Source organism: Protopterus annectens, chromosome 2.part0, assembly GCF_019279795.1.
Source record: "Protopterus annectens isolate FY-2018-M chromosome 2.part0, PAN1.0, whole genome shotgun sequence".
NCBI classification, from domain to species: Eukaryota; Metazoa; Chordata; order Ceratodontiformes; family Protopteridae; genus Protopterus; species Protopterus annectens.
Window position 1 is genome coordinate 1,364,978,911 of NC_056728.1, and position 19,964 is coordinate 1,364,998,874.

Consider the following 19,964-nt stretch of genomic DNA (forward strand, 5'->3'; position numbering starts at 1 on the left):
CTTGTATTTATTGCCTGGGGCCTCTCCACCTGCAGGACTCCTGTGCTATTTGTCACTCCTTCAGCCAGAGAGTCCTGCAGGAAAGGAGAAATAAGCTAATCTTAAGGGGCTTACTTAAACCAGAGGGCTCCCCGACCAAGTCTGCTTCGGGTCAGCCCTCTAAGACCTCCAAGGCCAAGGCTTCTGCATCTAAGCCTTCGGCCCTGGCTCAGACTCCTTTGGAGTTCGGCACCGATGGCTATCAGTGCCGATACTTTAACTGCCACATTGGTGTCTGCTCCGACCGGCTCCGATCACCATGTGTCCAAGGCTTCGGTATCGGTGCCGGCCGGCTAGCAATACATCTTTGACCAGGCTTGGAGCCGATAAGTTGTCGGCTCCATCTGGAACCGAGGTTTCTTAGGCTCCGATGGTTCCGTCGAGGAAGCGGTCCAGGTCTCCCTCTTTGGAGCCTATACTTTCGGCTCCGACCTCTCCTCTTCTTTCGGAGCGGAGCCATCAGAGCCAATCATCTAGGTCTTCCAGGCTCTCAGACCATGATTTGGAGAGAGTGGTAAGCAGATTGTTAAAATCACAGGCACTAGCCCAAATGCTTCATAGTCAGTCTCAACAGACGACTACTAGTCCACACCCTCTTCAAGTTCCTCCTTCGACTCTCCTCCAGAGCTCGGAGCCGGAGTCTATTGGAATAGTCACTGCTACGGCTGTGGGGCAGATACCATCCCTTTCTGCTCCTTCAGCTTCTACTCTTATCTCCTCCTCGAGACCTTCCTTGGAGGGATCCAGTGGTCGGGCTTCCCTGGTCTGCTCCGAGAGGGTGAGTGGCATCGGACCCTTGTCCGACCCTGCTCTTCCTCTCGGGGCTTCGGCCTTGGTAAGCTCGGCTCCGACATCTGCCTCTGAGCCTTCCCTTTCGGTGGGCCCGGGAGCCCCTGTTTCTTCGGAGCGGGGTCTCTCGGATCTCCCTGTGAGGGGAGCCTTCGAGGTGATGAGGAGTGTGCTGGCCCCCGGGCTCAGTCAGCAGTCTATCCCCTTAGCTCCTCCCTCTATGGTGCCTGTAGATGTCTCTTCCCATTCTCTTGCTCCCGGACCGAGAGATCCATCGCTTCAGGTTTCCCCACTGGGAAGAACCCCCTCTTCCGAGGATTCTCCTGATCCGTCAGGAGATCCTCCGTGTAAGAGGACCTGTAAGAGGAAGCACCTAGACTCCCCTGAGTCTACAACTTCAGATACCGACTTAGATGAGTCGGAAGGGTCCCCAAGATTCTCCTCTGAGGATGTCTCCTTTTCAGACATCCTAGAACTCCTAAAACAGAGGGGAAACTGGCCCTCCATTAATCCCTCCGAGGATGAGTCGGTATACCTAGAGGCTTTTGGATCTCGACCCTCCACCTCCTGGGTGTCTCCGCCTTTTGACCCCCTCATGGAGGTGATAGCTCGGAAGGCGTGGCATCTCCTGATTCCGTGGAACCAGTTCCCAGGAGGCCTTCGAAATTTATTACAGCCCCTTCCGAGAAACAATTTCTTACAAAAGGTGTCCCTGTTGATGCCATGGTGGTGGCGGCCGCCACCAAGAAGGAACTTGCAGATCCTTCCGTACCAGTCCATCCTCCTAACAAGGATTCTAGGACCATGGACAGGTATGGTAAGCAGATGTTTTCCTCAGCGACCTTTGCCATGCGTTCGCTGAATTATTTATGTCACTTCACCAGACTTCAAAGGGACATCCTTAAAGAATTAGGTGAAGTAGTACAGGATCCTTCAGCTGCAGGGGCTCAGGAGAAGATTGCTTCTCAGCTAGGAATCCTTAACTCCATAACCAACTCCTCCATGCGGCTTATTTCTTATGCAGCAGATGGAGCGAGTAGAGCTGCAGGCACAGGAGTGGCTCTTAGACGTCAGTCCTGGATGCGGCTCTGTATTTTTGCAGACCCCTTTAAGGCGTCCTTCACAAACTCTCCCTTTGATGGGTCAACATTGTTTGGTCCTCAGGTGAAAGATACGTTGACCAGGTGTGAGCAAGACGGCAAGACTCTTTCTGCCGTAGGAGTCCTTTTTTCCACCCCTTCTAGGCCTTACCCCAAAGGACAGAAGGGGGGAAAGATGTGGTTCCGAAAATCTCAGGGAGTCACGCCAGACACACGTGGTCAGTTTACCCCTAGAGGCAGAGGGGGTAATAACAATAGATGCCGCCCTAGGGGCAGAGGGGGTCCGCAGAACTAGGGCAGCAGAGAGCCTCTCTCTGACAAGCCCTCCCAGCATCCCTGAGGTGTTGCCAGACTGTCCACCCTTGGAGGCATTCGGGGGAAGATTATCGCTGTACCCAGAAGCCTGGTACAAATGGGTACAGTCGATCATATCCGAGGGTTACAAGATTCCTTTCGAGGAAAGTCCCTTCCCTCACAAAAATTCCCTTCCAGAAGTTCCACCCGGTCTAAGGGAAATCGCAAAATTAGAAGTATCAAAGCTTCTACAAAAAAGGTCCAGTCAGCCAGTTCCAACAGACCATTCAGAGCCTGGAATCTACTCAAGGTTCTTTTTGGTTCCCAAAAAGACGGGAGATTGGAGACCAATATTGGACCTCAGCAGACTCAAGTCGGTGAAAAAGACAAGATTTTGGATGGTCACACTTCAATCGATTTTGCCCTTCTTAGGCAAAGACAACTGGATGTGCTCAATAGACCTTCAGGATGCGTACTATCACATAAAAATCCACAGACACTCCAGAAGGTTTCTCCGCTTTCGGCTGGGGTCCAGTCATTTTCAATTCAGAGCCCTGCCCTTTGGTCTCACTACAGCCCCCAGAGTGTTCACCAAATGCATGGCAGTGGTCACGGCTCACCTGAGACGTCAGGGATTCCAGGTGTTTCCGTATCTCGACGACTGGCTCCTCTCAGCCACCACCAGGCATCAACTTCTCCAAGCCAGAGATTACACCCTAAATCTCTGCACTCAGTTAGGAATTTTGGTCAACTACGAAAAATCCTCCTTATTGCCCTGCCAATCTATTACCTTTATAGGCGCAAATTTAGACACTGCTCGGATGTCAGCAAACCTAACAAGCCAGAGCATTCTAGATATCCAAAACCACGTGCGTATCATTCTTGCCAGCAAAAAGATGCAAGCCAGACTGGTCCTAAAAGTATTGGGCCTCATGGCAGCTGCCATTACTCTTCTTCCTTTGGCCTGTTTTTACATGCGTCTCCTTCAATGGATGTTGTTCACACAATGGTCTTACCAACAACTTCCCATGCGTCACCAGATCCTGGTGACAAACTTGCAAAAAACATCTATCCTGGTGGATTTCTTCTCCCCAAGTCTATCAGGGCAGACCCTTTGTTTTTCCGGCCCCGGTAGCCACAGTCACTACGGATGCCTCCCTGATCGGGTGGGGGGGTCATTAGCAGGGCAGGATGGTTCATGGGACGTGGCAACCGTTCGAATACCACCTGCACATAAATGTCCTAGAGATGAGAGCAGTGCTTTTAATGTTGCAAGCCCTCAACTACTTTCTTCCCTTAGGAACGATTGCAGTTCACACGGGCAACATGTCCGTAGTATGGTATATCAACAAGCAGGGCGGAACCAAGTCCTATCCCTTGTGTCGAGAGGCTCTCAGACTTTGGCAATGGGCGATCTCCTCTCATCGGTTTATGGTAGCAACGCATATCCCTGGGAAAACCAACATTTTAGCGGACAGATTGAGCAGAGCTATACTCATGCCTCATGAGTGGTCTCTCAAGCAATCTATAGTGGAGGAGATTTTTCAGAAGTAGGGCCGCCCATGTTGCAATCTTTTTGCTACTCCCCAAAACAGCAAATGCCCAGTCTTCTTCTCTCTCTTCCCACTTCCAGGCCATCCCCCCAGAGACGCTGTTACCCAAGATTGGCCCCAGGGACTTCTTTATGCCTTTCCTCCTTTTCCATTGATACCACAGGTACTCCAGAAAGCTACCGTTTTGAGAGCCAAAATGATTCTCATTGCCCCGTATTGGCCTCGACAAATTTGTTTTCCGTTCCTTCATCGTCATCTTTTGGTGCAGCCGTGGCATCTGGACCCAGTGCCAGATCTTCTGATATACCAGTCGGGTCAGCTGCATCGGTCCATCCCTTCTCTCAACCTCACAGCTTGGTTGCTCCACTTCCTTCCTTAGCCAGGCTTCCTATGATCTCTAACCCCGTTAGAGATATCATAGTAGCTTCCCTTAGATCCTCTACTAGAAGGATTTACACTAGCAAGTGGAAACGTTTCTCCCTTTGGGTGAAATCGAGGAACATAGATCCCTTTACTGCCCCTGTTCATGCAGTTTTGGATTTTCTAGCGGAAATCTTTCACTCTGGTTCTTCATCTTCCATGGTCAAAGTTCAGTTGGCTGCAATCTCGAACTTTCATGTCGGATTTGCAGATCACAACATTATGTCCCACAAGCTTTGTAAAGCTTTTCTGAAAGGAATTTTTCTCCTGAGACCTCCTGTCAGGATTCCTCCTCCACAATGGGACCTAAATCTAGTGCTGACATCCTTAATTCTTCCTCCTTTCGAGCCAGCAGCTTCTTGTTCACTAAAGTTTCTTTTGTGGAAGACACTCTTCCTTGTCGCTATTACTTCGGCTAGGAGAGTGTCAGAACTTCATGCCCTCTCTGTTCGTCCCCCATATTTGGTCTTCCACAAGGACAGAGTATCCTTGAGAACTAATCCATCCTTTTTGCCCAAGGTTGCTTCAAAAACAAATTTAAACCAATCCATTGATCTCCCTGTATTTTTTTCCTAATTATTCCAACAGATCAGAACAAAAATTGCATTTTCTAGATGTTCACCGACAGCTCAGATATTATTTGGACAGAACAAAGCAATTCAGGAAGTCTGTTCATGAAAATAAGAAAGGCCACCCTGTTTCCAAAGTGACCTTATCTAGATGGCTATCTTCCACCATTTCTGGCATTTATCAACTTAGGGGCAAACAACTGTGCTCAAAACCAAAGGCACATTCCACTAGAGGCCTAGCCACTTCTACAGCTTTTCTGGCTAGGCTACCCTTGGATACTATTTGTGCAGCAGCTACTTGGGCCACTCCTCATACCTTTGTTTCTCATTACAAATTGGATTTGGCCTCTAGGAGTAGGGCCAGTTTTGGTTCCACGGTTCTCAAGAGTCTGTTCCATTGAGCCACCCAGGATAGAGGTGCTAGGGACGCAGTCCCATCCAGCAAGAATGAAGGCAAGATTGACAACTTAACATTTAGAAGTTATGTACCTACCATAACGTTCCATGTTGTCTTCTCTCGCCTTCTTTCTTGCGACCCTCCCTCCTGTCCCCCTTGCCTGGACAGACCTTGATCTCCCTTGTCTCTGGAAGAGTTTTGGGCACCAGTTAGTTCTAGTTTTAATTGTCTGGTTTCCCCTTACAGCCCTTTAGGCTAGTTGCTCTTCTTTCCTTAGTGGAAAGTTTTTATGCTAGGCAGTTATCCCTCTAGGTACCATACGAGATCTGGGTATTTACTGCCTTGTATCATGGGATATGGGGCTGCCTCGAGCTGGTAAAAGTGACTCTCGAGCTTAGCAAGTGCCGAGTCGGAGCCGAGGATCGGCTCCGAACCCATCCAGCAAGAAAGAAGGGGAGAGAAGACAACTAACATGGAACGTTATGGTAGGTACATAACTTCTAATTACACATCCCATAAGTGCTGTCACTGTCTGGTGGAAGGGATGTTCTTTCACTCACCATGGGCACTTCTTTGGGTTAGGCTTGTAAAGGCTCTAGGGCCATTGGCCTAGTATACACCTATGAACCTGAATATCTTTCCTCATGGTTCAGAAAAGTTTACAGATGTCTAAGTAATTCTTTAAATTAGGGCAGTACTTAAAAACTGTCCCCGACTCTTTTTTTTTCCCTTGGGTTCTTTCTATATGCATCTCACACTATGCTTTACTGGCATTCCAAGCTGGTAAAATGTGTATTTTTTCTGCTGCTGCTGTGTTACTGATAGTACTTGGAATTTTACTCCCTGTACTATATACAGTTATGATCTGGTCTCCGCGATCATAATCAGTTAAGTGTTCTTGACATGGATGCCAGGATTTCACCTTGACCATCTTTACTCACCCAGTGAGTGCTTTAATGTCGGCCAGAAAACCACTTCCATCCAGCTAACAATGGACCTGCCTTTGTATTCAAGTGTACCCTTTATTTTGCATTGCTGTTAAAACTTTAACTCTGGAATTTTAGAGTATAGCACGATTAGGTTAGGCACAGACCAGCAAAAAAAAAAAAAAAAAAAAATAGTGGGGACGAATGTGTTCAATTTGCATTATAGTTTCTAGAAATGGAATTAATATCGAGTGTTGTATTTGAATTGATCTGAGAGCTGTATTTCTACAACTAAGTTACTTTCCCACATTACTAAATACTCCTTCACTCCATTTCTTTCTTATTCATGCAGCCTATGGTATCAATAGTATTTTGTATCAGCGTGGAATTTACCCACCCGAGACCTTCACACGAGAGCAGAAGTATGGCTTGACTATGTTGGTAACAACAGATTCATCTCTTAAAGAATACCTGAATAAAGTGGTGGATCAGCTAAGAGGTATGAATAATTGTGCATGACTATTATATATTTCATTAATATTATTCCTTTTATTTTCATGACATACTGCTGTGTCTAGAATTGTATTTATAAACCAATACTTTGCATGCCTCCATTAAATAGAAATATTTTATATGGACCCTGCCTTCAAAATGCATTTTTTTCTCTAATATTTTTAGGCTGACATTTTTTCCCCAATTTTGTTTTGGTCATTAAGTCAAGAGCACATATTTGAAAACATTTTGCAAATAAAATAAGTGCAAAATGTGCATAATGCACATTAACTTTGCAGACCAGATAATCTGAAACAAAAATCTGAAATAACTTTCTTATGCATTGGTACATTTTCTTAAATTGTTGGCAAATGATTCATTGTTATAAACCCCAAATAACTTGACAGCTGTGCTTTATTTGACTTAAGCAGATATTGTCGTTAGTGTTTGTGCTTGCAAGTCATTTATATCAGAAAAATCCTTAATAATCTGTGATACCACTTTAAATTCTGAGAATATTGCAGATTTCATCAGCTTTACATGTTTAGGGATGCATGTAAATGAAACAGATTTTACAGATCTAAAAAAAATTAGGCATAACATCATCCATTTTCTCCATGTTTCTTGCATTTACCATCATATCTAGAATAATATGTCAGATGGATGGAGGACCTAGCATTACCTTAACCTTTACTGGTGTTCCTGTTGGTGCTATGGTCTTTTAAGGCTATATTCCGTTCCCAGTTTTTGTATAGTTGCTGTTCATTCTTCAAAAATAAAATCTGTGTAAGCAACATATTTTGAGAGTTTATTTTATTTTTAGTAACTTAGAGTGGCTGTTTTAAGGCATTGCTTCTAGTAAGGTTTTATGTTTCATATCACTGTTGCAGTGTTCTTTACAATAGGGATCCTATGCCTAAGGAAGCCTGACATCCGGCTAGTATACCAAAGCCTTTTAGGTTGTAATGGGTACGCTATATGTCACACATTTGTTCCCTGTGAATGACATGGGGAATAAAGGTGACGTCCATACGTACCATCCTCAGAACTTCTTGCCTACAATCTGAATGCTCTCTTAGTCGGTCTGAGCACTCATTTGTCTGCTGGTTACCAAATTGCTGTCAGATAAGTGCCCCCCCCTTTTTTCTTCTCTCTGTTTTGCCTTGGTTCTGGTGGTTTCATGTCATCCAGAAAAGGGCATTGCGAGTCTGGGAGACGGAATCCCCATGAAGAACATCATGAGTAGTATTTGTTCTGTTTAGGAGCTTCTATGACTGTACGTCTTGCAAAATTTGCCAAGCTTTCATCTCCAAGATGTGTAGTTGGCTTTTTTCTCATGCTATTTACTTGCAAACCAACAACTTAGTGTTGGTTAAAGACAACTGTGGAAGGATCTTCACGGCCCAAGGATCAGCCATCCTCAAAGTCCAAGAAAGCTTGGTCATATTCTTTGGCTGTACTGCCACTGAGCATCTCTCTTGATGCAAGGGAAGGCCTGGAGGATCATCCAGTTTCCCTTACAGACTCCTTTTTTTTTTTCTATGGATGTGCTTCAGGTCCTGCAGGAGGCCAGAAAACCCACTACTAGAAAGTTTTATTTGTCTAAATGGAAGAGATTTTGTTTGGTGTCTTTCTTGTAATTTGGATCCACTTATGGTGGGTGTACCTTTTGGTTCTCTCTCATTTGTGTGACTTTCTCAGTGTTGGGTTGGCATATTCATCTATTAAGGCCCACCTATCAGCTCTCTCTGCCTTTGACTCTCTGCTTGTCTGCCTTTGTCTCTCCCCTCGCCCTCTACATTTGAGGTCAACCAAGTTTCTTAAACGCGCCCTTCACATTAGGCCTCCCAGGAAGCCTGTTCCTCCTTCCTGAGACCTTTAATTTTATTGACCCTGGCTTTGTTTGAGCCTGCTGCTTCAGCTTCCTTACACCATTGTTCTTGGAAAACACTTGGTTATGTGGTCCAATCTCGCCTACTTTCTTACTCACGGGTTTGGAGCCGAATATCGGCACCGACTCTGCCAATTTATTTACTAGCTCAAAGTCTCTCATTGGCTGTGCCAAGCGGGTATCCCATGCTGCACTGCTCCATAACCGCAGATCTCGTTTGCCGCTCTTGTAGCTAGGACGTGGTTTCGCTTGGCTGTGGCTAAGTACCTTTACTTTTCAATTTCTCTCGAGAAATTTGCTGTTTTTTTCACCAAAAAAATTATTTTAATAGCTATTTGTGTAATTTGTGGATTAATTAGTGTGTTCTTGTCTGTAGTTGAAACCCCTACCCCTAACTTCCAGTGGGCTAGGCCCGTTTGAGTTAGAGGACCTAGTCCTCCTTTTCTGTGTGTTGTAGTTATTTAAAGTTATCTGTGGCTGATTTAGCTAGTACTAGATCCTTTTTTCTGTGGTGTGTGTGTGTGTGTGTGTGTGTGTGTGTGTGTGTGTGTGTGTGTGTGTGTGTGTGTGTGTGTGTGTGTGTTGAGAACCGTTTCACTTAGAGGTTCTAAGTTTTGGTAGAGTGGATGTCCTTCAAGGATGCATCTGCAGTCATCACATATGGGTTGTCCTGCCTCAGGCAGCCCTTCGGTCGGCCGGATTCCAAAGTCTGGGTCTGGCGTCGGCTGATGTCGCCCTTTCCCCGACGTCAGAGCGCCTGGGGTATAAAAGAGTCAACCGACGCCATCTTCCTCAGTCTTTTTTGCCGCGTGGTGCCCGAAGCAGAAGCAGTTCGCAAGTGCCGGTCGGTCAGCTCCTGTAATTCAGCTACCAAAGACTTCAAAAAGCTAAGTACCCCGTTGGGGACTCTTTCTTGCCTCAGCCGATGTCAGATAAAGTTAATAATTGTTTAACTTGTGGGAAACAAATGCCTCATAAGGATTTCCACTCTTACTGCCTCCCCTGCCTAGGCCCAGACCACGACGTCTCTGCCTGTTCAGCCTGTGCTTCCTTCAACCAACGCACTCTTAGACGTCGGGCGGAGTTTGCAGAGGAATTTTTTGGGGCTAGTTTTTCGTACAATATGCCGTCGGAGACTCCGACTTCACATTTGATTAAGAAACGGAAGGACAAGGACCAACACACGCGGGCCGCGGTTTCGTCTGAAACCACGGCCAGGCCTACCGCGAGTGTCTCTGCTGAAACAGAGTCCTTGGTACTTCCTACCACCGAAACCGCTCAGCCGACTACCTCAGTCCCGGAGGCCCCGGCTGAATCTGTTATTGAATTTCCAACAGAAACTGATGTCCTGGAACCTTCCGACACCATACCTTTAGATAAAACTACACCAGCACGTGGTGCAGCCAGGCCTCCTGCATCCATGTCCATTAAGGCATTCTCTAGGGCTAAAGCTGCTAAACTCTCCAAAGCTTTGCCTCCCAAGGTTATCCTTTAGGGACCCACTACAGGTTCACAGATTCTAAGCTTAGCAGAGGACCTTATCTCCTTAATTAGGGGCTCTCAACCTCATCCGGACAGGGGCTCTCAACCTCCTCCAGACAAAAGGCCCAGGGTTGAGCCCTCTGATCCCCACTCCTCAGATGAGGCCTCAGATGGTTCTACTCTCTCGGACCACCAGGAGGAGGCTTTTTTGGCCTACGAGGATTCTGATGCAGAGGAATCTATTCCTTCGGCCTCCCCTCCTGAAGAGTTTTCCTTTGGGGAGACACTCCACACTATGAGAGAGCATTTCCAATGGCAGGGCCAGGAATTCTCTGATTCCAGGAAGAGATTAAGGACCTTCTTGCATTTGCCTCAGCATAGACCTTTGGCTATTCCTCCTGTTTTAAATGTCATTGATGATGTGTACTCTGAGTCTAGCTCAACCCCTGATTCTCTACCTCCGGCTCCTGTCAAACCCGATAGGTACTACAGGGTCCCGGACTCACATATTCACCTTTACAAGGCCCACTCTGCTGATCCAGAAACTATTTCCCAGGGCCCTAAAGGGGTTGCAGCTGCCACTACTAAAAATCCTCTCCCCTCTGAAAGGGAGTCTAGAGCTTTAGAGAGATGGGGTAAAAAAGTGTATACTTCTGCTACTCTTTCTATGAGGGCATTGAATTGTCAGTTTCATATGATACAGTACCAAGAGTATTTGTTAGATGAATTGCATAAAAAACTGTCTTCACCTGAACCCCTAGATCGCAAATCACTTCAGGATCTGGTACATAACTCCCAACAGGTTAGCAACCATTTCTTGCAATGTGGTTATGATTCATTGGAAGCTTCATGTAGGTCAGCTATGACTGGTGCAGTCATTCGTAGGCATGCTTGGCTGAAGGAACAATCTCTGCCAGACCATGTCAAAGCAAAGCTTCTGGATGCTCCACTGGAAAAGCAAAAGTTATTTGGCTCCACGGCTCAGGAGGTCCTAAAGAAAGTTGAAGAAAAGGCAAAATCTGTACAAACTGTCAAAGATTTTCTCCAAGTCCAACCACCAAGATTCAGCAGGAATTGGCCTTCCAAAAATTGGTCCTTTCCAGACACAGAGAGGTTTCAGAGAGGCAAGAACAGGCGTGCCAGAGGTAGAGGGCAAGCTAGAGGCTCATACAGAGGACGTCAATGGCAGCCTCCCAACCAGAGAGGTAATGCAGGACCTACAACTGCTGCACAAGGACAGGCTCAGTGACTTTACTTTGCCACCGCCAACCAGGGCTCAATTGGAAGCACCCTTGGGTGGAAAGCTTTCTTTATTCTCAGAAAATTGGCACAGTATTACAAGGGGCAAATGGACACCACAAATAATAGACAAAGGATACAGGTTCCATTTTCACACATTACCAAAAAGAAAAGGCATGCCAGACCTGCCACTGAATCAAAGGGCAGAGGCTTTGAAACAAATCTCCAGCTTAATGCAAATGAAAGCTATAGAAAAGGTTCCTCTCTCAGAACAAGGCCAAGGATTTTATTCCAGACTATTCCTTGTTCCAAGAAAAGAAAAACAATGGTGGCCTATTCTCGACTTGTCCGCACTGTATACTTATCTCATTGCACCAAAGTTCAAAATGCTGACTCTACAGCAGCTCCTTCCCATGCTGGGCAAGGGGTCTTGGCTGGTAACTCTAGACCTCAAGGAGGCATACCTGCATGTCTCTATCAGACAAAGTTGCAGAAGACACCTCAGATTTCTTGCAGGTTCAGAGCATTATCAATTCTCAGCATTGCCCTTTGGCTTATCTACTGCGCCCAGAGTATTCATGAAACGCCTGGCATCAGTGATTGCACACTGCAGACTTCAGGGGATTCAAATATACCCATATCTGGACGACTGCCTTATACAAGCGGACAGCCAACAAACATTGGTAAAACATTTGAATTACGCCATTCACCTACTTCAGGCCCTGGGATATACAGTCAACATTCACAAATCAAGACTTGTTTCATCCCAAAGAATAACCTTTCTGGGTGCGAATCTAGATACAACCACCCAAATGGCTTTCCTCACAGAAGAAAAATAGTCAACTACCAGATTACTTCAAAAGTCTGACAAGACAAACTCAGCTGACTGCAAGGAAAATCCTGCAGACCCTGGGTTACATGGATTCTTGCATCCTTCTGATTCCACAAGCAAGGCTACATATGAGGAAACTACAATGGTACCTAAGGAGTTTAGCTTGGAAACTTTGATACCACTCATTCCATGCCTTGAAAAGGAATTTTTGTGGTGGGCTTAAGCAAGCCAGTCAAACAGGGGTCTGCCCTTCAGCAAACCAATAGCCAGCCAAACCATTACAACGGACGCCTCAGACCACGGATGGGGAGCGCACATGGAGGGCAGATGCATTCAAGGTCTATGGTCACAAAAAGAGCTACGCATGCACATAAACCACAAGGAACTGCTGGCAGTGATACATGCAGTCGAAGCCTTCAAGCCTTTTCTGCATCAAGGCCACCTACTAATAAAGACAGACAACACCACAGTTATGTGGTACATAAACAAGCAAGGAGGCACCCATTCATATCCTCTTTGCAGACTGGCAATGAATCTATGGAAACTTTCCTTGAAACTCAACATAGAGCTGCAATCTCAATTTGTGCCAGGGAAAGACAATATACTGGCGGACAGCTTAAGCAGAAATATCATGGATGCACACGAATGGATGCTGCACCCAGACATCTTTCTACAGATAACACAATCCTGGGGAAGGCCGGACATAGATCTTTTTGCCTCCCCCCACAATCATCAGCTGAAGAAATTCTGCTCAAGGACATACCACCCACAAGCTGGAGAACTCTAACAGTGTATGCATTTCCACCTCTCCCATTAATGATCAAGGTCTTACTGAAGATCAGGACAGAGCAGCCAAAAGTGATTCTGATAACTCCGGACTGGCCAAGACCGCACTGGTACCCACTGTTAAAGAGCATGTCACACACGAAACCATGGCCTCTTCCTCAATGGCCACTGCTCCTGACACAGCACAATTACAAAACTCTGCATTCCAACCTGAAAACCTTGCAACTAACAGCCTGGAAAATACCTTGACTCCTCAGGATAGGCTATCCCAGAGAGTGAAGGATATTATCATGGAAGCTCGCCAGCCTTCCACAAGAAAGGCATATTCAGCAAAATGGAAAAGATTTCTCATTTGGAACACCACAAAGGGTCTAGATGTGACAGTGATGAACATGGCACGTATCCTGGAATACTTGGCAGAAATGTTCCACAATGGTCTGTCTTACTCTTCCATTAAAATTCATGCTTCAGCAATTTCAGCAGAGTACAATATTGATCCACCTGTCTTCTCACATCCTCTCCTAAGGCAGTTTCTAAGAGGGATTAAAAACATCAAGCCTCCAAGGACACCACCACTGCCTACTTGGGACCTTAACTGTTGGAAAAACTAACACTGCCTCCCTTTGAACCAGCAGCATCTGCAGAACTACAGTTCTTGTCTTGAAGACTGCCTTCCTTCTGGCCATAACCTCAGCAAGAAGAGTATCTGAGTTACAGGCCCTCATGGCAGTACAGCCATTTATTATTTTTCATCAGGACAGAGTCTCATTGAGAACCAATCCTACATTTATGCCAAAGGTGGTATCCAGGGTCTCATTAAACCAAGCTATTCATTTGCCTACCTTCTTTCCAAATCCACAAAACAAAGGGGAGAAACTTCTGCACACCCTGGACATACACAGACAGTTGCGCTACTACTTGGACAGAACTAAAAGTTACAGAAAAACTGACCAGCTGTTGGTAGCATATGCTGCTAGTGCACAAGGAAAAGCAATTTCCAAACAGACAATCTCAAAATGGATAGGGAATTGCATTTGTTTTTGTTACTCCTTTCATGGAAAAACTGTGCCAGCTAACATTAGACCTCATTCCACGAGAGCCACAGCCACCTCCACTGCATTCTTAAGAGGGGTGGCTACCAAGGATATTTTAGAAACTGCTACATGGAGCTCCGTGCATACATTTTCCAAGCATTACAATTTACCTTTATATTCCAGATCCAGAGCAGGCTTTGCTACGGCAGTCCTGCAGGGCATTTTAGCTACACCATCCTATACATAGATCCTCCACCCCCAGATTGGCTATGGTATTCTACCCATATGTGATGACTGCAGATGCATCCTTGAAGGACATAGTACAGTTTTGTACCTACCATAAATGTAGATGTCCGATAGGTATGCATCTGCAGTCAGGTTTTCCCTCCCTCCTTCCCCTCTGTGGTATTTCTTGGGTAATACTCCCTCTTATAGCTAGCTGGGGTTATCTATTATGGTGTATTTGATTTTATTACTGTGCATGTTTGGAATATTTTGCATTTCTCCAAATTTAGCCTTCCTTAGAGGGCACCTGGCATCTGGGGCAAGAAAAACTGAGGAAGATGGCCAAGGCTGACTCTTTTATACCCCAGGCACTCTGACGTCGGGGAAAGGGCGACATCAGCCGATGCCGGACCCAGACTTAATCCGGCCGACCGAAGGGCTGCCTGAGGCAGGACAACCCATATGTGATGACTGCAGATGCATACCTATCGGACATCTACATTTATGGTAGGTACAAAACTGTACTTTACGGTTTTCCCGCCTGCTGTGTTTCCTAGTTTGGTTCTTTCAGAATGTCTAAAGAACAATAGGAACATAAACCTTTCGGTTTCAAAAAATGTAGAATAATGCTGTATAAAAACCAAAGGCAAACAATAGTTGAGCAAATCCACCTTTATCAAACAACAAAGCTTTCAGGTATAAAACCCTTTTTCAATGATAACAAAAGGCATACTGAAACAACTGTTTAAATACAAGCCCAACCCATCACACGACCCGCAGCCAAGGTCACATGACATACATAATACAAAGCTCATAACATTAAAATCACATAAAAACGCATAAACAAGCTTTTATGTATGCATATTAAATGATAGAATATATAGATAAAAAATATAAAAGATTTATCCCTTCTGAAAATATATCTCATCATACCACATATCATAAAGCAATTAAGAAGGTTTAAAAACACCAAACTTATTTTATCTTAGTATGCTGTAACCTAATCAGTATCGGTTTTAAAGACACACTTGCATTTAAACCAGGGGCTACATCAGCAGATAGTCTCACAATCCACTCATATTCTCTTACATCAAGTAAGTTACACACATCACCTCCCCTAACTGACATGCTGACATTATCAATAACCCTAAACAGAAACCTATGGGTATTTCCTAAGCATTTAATATGTTTAGATAACGCATTAGTATCACAGCCCCTCCTGATATCCAACTTGTATCCAACTTATGTTCTATAATGCGCTCTTTGAGCTTCCTTGTTGTCTTGCCGACATAAAACGAGGGGCAGGCCTCACATGTTGCCAAATAGACAGCATTAGTTGTTACACAAGTAGCTATGCTATGAAAAACAAATAGTTGCTTAGAAACAGGATGAACAAAATTGAATGCAAGTGTGTCTTTAAAACCGATACTGATTAGGTTACAGCATACTAAGATAAAATAAGTTTGGTGTTTTTTTTAAACCTTCTTAATTGCTTTATGATATGTGGTATGATGAGATATATTTTCAGAAGGGATAAATCTTTTATATTTTTTATCTATATATTCTATCATTTAATATGCATACATAAAAGCTTGTTTATGCATTTTTATGTGATTTTAATGTTATGAGCTTTGTATTGTGTATGTCATGTGACCTTGGCTGCGGGTCATGTGATGGGTTGGGCTTGTATTTAAACAGTTGTTTCAGTATGCCTTTTGTTATCATTGAAAAAGGGTTTTATACCTGAAAGCTTTGTTGTTTGATAAAGGTGCATTTGCTCAACTATTGTTTGTCTTTGGTTTCAAAAAATGTGCCAAGTGTGGTTACAAAATGTCCATCACTGATGGACAATTCTGTATGTGTTTATTGTTTAGGTGCAATTCATTTGCAAGAGTCTTGCAGCTTTTGTCACGCGTTCAGTCCGAGGGTGCTTCAGGAGAGAAAAAACAAGTTAATATTGAAGGGTCTCTTGAAACCTTCATTTCAGGAGTCCTTGGACTCTGTCTCTGATTCTCAGGCCAAGCCTAAGGCTTCGAAAACAAAGAAAAGATCTCCGGCTCCGTCTGTCTCCTCGGAGCCGCCGGAGAAACTTTCAAAACTTGACTCTGCTTCCTCGGCTCCTATGTCCTTGGGGCTGCAGGAGGTATCAGTGGTGCTGGAATCTGCTTTGGCTCCTATTTTACTAGAACTAATTCGGAGCCGATCTCCCAGTGTTAGGCATGGTTCTCCTGACAGGAGATCCCATTCTCCATCCCTGTCCTCCAAATCCTCCAGGCTTTCTGATTTGGATGTTGATAGGGTGGTGCAGAGGCTCCTGCAGTCGTAGGGTGATGGCTAAATTATTTTCGGCTTCGACCCAGTCTGCTCCGGAGCCTGTTCCGTTGGTTGTCTATGGTTCCTCCTTCGAGCGCTTCCTTGTCTTCGGAGCTGGAGTGCTCCGCTCCGAGTGATGTTCTTGCGCCGGCACCATTACCCCTTAAAGGTTTATCGGTGCCGACGTCGGCTCTGACCCTGTCGGCTCCTTCCACAGGTTTCGGCACTCTGGTTTCCTCAAGTCGGGCCCGAGGGGGATGTTTCGGGACATCCATCGGTTCTGAGCCTCCTTCTCGGCACATCTGCTCGGGGGACCCCGACGCTGATCATGGCCTCGGAGGCCCGTCGGTCCTCTGATTTGGGGGACCGGCCTTTGAGGCCATGCGGAGCACACTGGCCAAGTCGTCATTTACATCACCCGGATCAGTCATTCCGTCCCCTTCCACCTTGGCTAGAGTGTGTGACACCCCCCTATCCGTAGATAGCAGAGAGAGCCCAAAGGTCTGGGGATACCCCCATGAGCAGTCCCCAACTTTCTGAGGGTCCCTCAGAGTCTGAGGCCCCCAGAAAGAAGACATGCAAGAGGAAGCACATAGACTCCCAGGACGAGTCTCATTTCTGATACCGACCTCGAGGAGTCGGAGGGGTCCCCTAAGTCATCCTCTAATGACGTCTCTTTCTCCGACATCCTGGAGATTTTGAGAGAGGGGGCGACTGGCCCTTCCAAACCCCCTCCGAGGAGGAGTCAGTATTCCTCAAGGCCTTTGGAGCTCAACCCTTCACCTCCTGGGTGTCTCCACCCTTCAAACTGTTGGATTTAATCTGTCGAAGGGTGTGGGAGAATCCTGATACGGTGGAACCTGTACCCAGAAGGCCCAATAAGTTCCTTTCTGCTCCACCAGGGAAAGAATTTCTGTCCAAAGGGGTTTCTGTAGATGCCATGGTGGTGGCGGCGGCCACACAGAAGGAAGTAGCAGAGACTTCTTCCTCCGTCCATCCTCCTAACAAGGAGTCTAGGACGATGGACGGGTACGGGAAGCGTACCCTTTAGTCAGCGACCTTCGCCTTACAGTCACTGAACTATCTTTGCCATTTCACTCCGCTCCAGAGAGATCTCTTCAAGGAGTTAGGAGATACTCTAGCGGGTAACGTTCCTGTGGCGTTAGCACCCACAATTAACACCCAGGTGTCTACCCTAAATTCTGTTGTCAACTCGTCCATGAGGCTTATATCATATGCAGCAGAGGGGGCGAGTAGTGCAGCCATTTCAGGAGTGGCCCTCAGGAGGAAAGCCTGGTTGCGCCTGTCGTTTTGCGGAGGCCTTCAAGTCTTCCTTCACTGGCGCTCCTTTTGATGGGTCCTCGCTTTTTGGGACCAAAGTGAGAGACCCTCACCAGATGCGAGCAAGAGGGAAAGACCCTGTCTGCCGTAGGGGTCTATTTTTCCCTTCCCTCGAGGCCTTACCCCAAGGCTCAGAGAGGGGGAAAGATGTGGTTCAAGAAATCACAGAAGTTTTTCCCTGCCGCACAAGGTGACTCCCTCTCCAGAGGCAGAGGTGGGGGAGGTTATTCAGGAAGACACCACCCTAGAGGCAGAGGGAGGTCCCCGCAACTCGGGAGACTACGATTCCTTTTGCGGTTCTTCCTACCATCGTTCCTGATGTGTTGTCAGACTGTGCTTCTCTGGAGTCAGTCGGGGGCCACATATCGTTACACCCGGAAGCCTGGGAAAGCATCACCCAGGATCGATGGGTGTTACGAATAGTTTCCGGAGGTTATGCCGTACCCTTTTCGCCAGACCCTCCTCCAGTCAGAAGAATCCCAGACGTTCCATCCAGTCAAAAGGATCACGCAGCCTTACAAAGCTCAGACCAAATCGGATTAGGGACTTACTCAAGACACTTTTTGGTGCCGATAAAAACAGGGGACCTGAGACCCATTCTAGATCTCAGCCGAATAAACCACTGTGTTCAAAAGTCCGAGTTCCGAATGGTCACCCTTCAGTCCATTTTTCCGTTGCTGGAAAAAGAAGTATGGATGTGCTCCATCTACCTCAAGGATGCTTACTATCATATCAAAATGGACAGGGCATCCAGGAGTCACCTACGCTTCCGGCTGGGAGCCAGCCATTTTCAGTTTCGTGCCCTGCCCTTTGGTCTCGCCACAGCCCCCAGGGTGTTCACCAAGTGTTTGGCAGTGGTGACAGCTCACCTGAGACGTCAAGGATTCCAGGTGTTTCCTTATCTGGACGACTGGCTCCTCACCGCTCCCACCAGGCATCTACTTATCCAAGCCAGGGACGCCACCATTACCCTCTTTCGGCAACTTGGAATAAAGTTGAACTGAGAAAAGTCTGCCTTGCTGCCCTCACAGCGTGTCACGTTTATAGGCGCAGAGCTAGACACCGTCCAAATGCGGGCCTTCTTGCCGTATCAAAGGATCACAATATTACACAATCAGGTTCGCGCACTATTACCCCTCAGGAAAGTACAAGCGAGATGGGTTCTTCAGCTTTTGGGCACCATGGCAGCTACCATTATGCTAGTGCCTCTAGCCAGATTACATATGAGGCTTCTTCAATAGCTTCTATTTGCCCAATGGTCCTTTCAGAAACTCCCCCTTTCTCACCTGATCCTGCTCAAGGACCGATGCAAACAGGATCTCAGTTGGTGGCTTGCTCCACCAATCTGGACGAGGGGAAACAGTTTGTTCCTCTGTCACCTGTCACCACCGTGACCACGGACGCCTCCCAGATGGGGTGGGGGGGCATTATCTTGGCAGGACGGTCCAAGGCACGTGGCAAGATCACGAGGTACATCTGCACATCAACGTCCTAGAGATGAGAGCAGTGCTTCTGGCGTTGCGGACACTTCAGAGCTTTCTCCCTCTTCGGACGATCGCGATACATTCGGACAACATGTCCGTGGTATGGTACCTAAACAAACAGGGAGGAACCAGATCTTACTCCCTGTGCAGAGAGGCCATGCGGGTCTGGCAGTGGGCAGTATCTTCCCAACGGTTCCTAGTGGCAACGCACATTCCGGGGAAGGCCATTGTGATAGCAGACAGGCTGAGCAGAGCTATGTTCATGCCTTACAAGTGGTCCCTGAACCCTTGGGTTGCGGAACAGATATTCAACAGGTGGGGTCAGCCTTGCTGCGACCTTTTTGCCAATCCTCTCAATGTCAAATGCATCAATTACTTCCCCCTGATCCCCCCACAGAGGGACTCACCCAAGGACGCTGTAGTCCACAATTGGCCCTCTGGTCTGCTCTATGCTTTCCTTCCGTTTCCTCTGTTACCAAGAGTGATTCAGAAAGCCCTATCCTTGGGAAGCAAGGTGATTCTAATTGCCCCACACTGGCCTCGCCAAGTCTGGTTCTCCTTCCTCCATCCATTCGTGGTGGACACTCCTTGGATTCTGGACCCAGTACCAGACCTACTGACACACATGTCGGGACAGTTCCACCCCTCCCTGCGGACCCTCAGGTTGACAGCCTGGCTACTCCACTTCCAACGCTAGTCAGGCTTCATCCTTTTTCACCTGAAGTAGTACACATTTTATCGTCCTCTCATAACTCTTC

The 19,964-nt window shown here is 46.5% G+C and overlaps 1 protein-coding gene across 1 annotated transcript in view; it reads left to right on the plus strand.

Annotated features, from left to right (window-relative positions):
* The window catches only part of MAD2L1 (mitotic arrest deficient 2 like 1), a 321,640-nt gene that overhangs the window by 44,634 nt on the left and 257,042 nt on the right, over positions 1-19,964 (plus strand). The window contains exon 2 of the mRNA XM_044061539.1: positions 6,440-6,586. Within this exon, the coding sequence (XP_043917474.1) occupies positions 6,440-6,586 (147 nt within the window). The remainder of the gene's footprint in view (positions 1-6,439; positions 6,587-19,964) is intronic.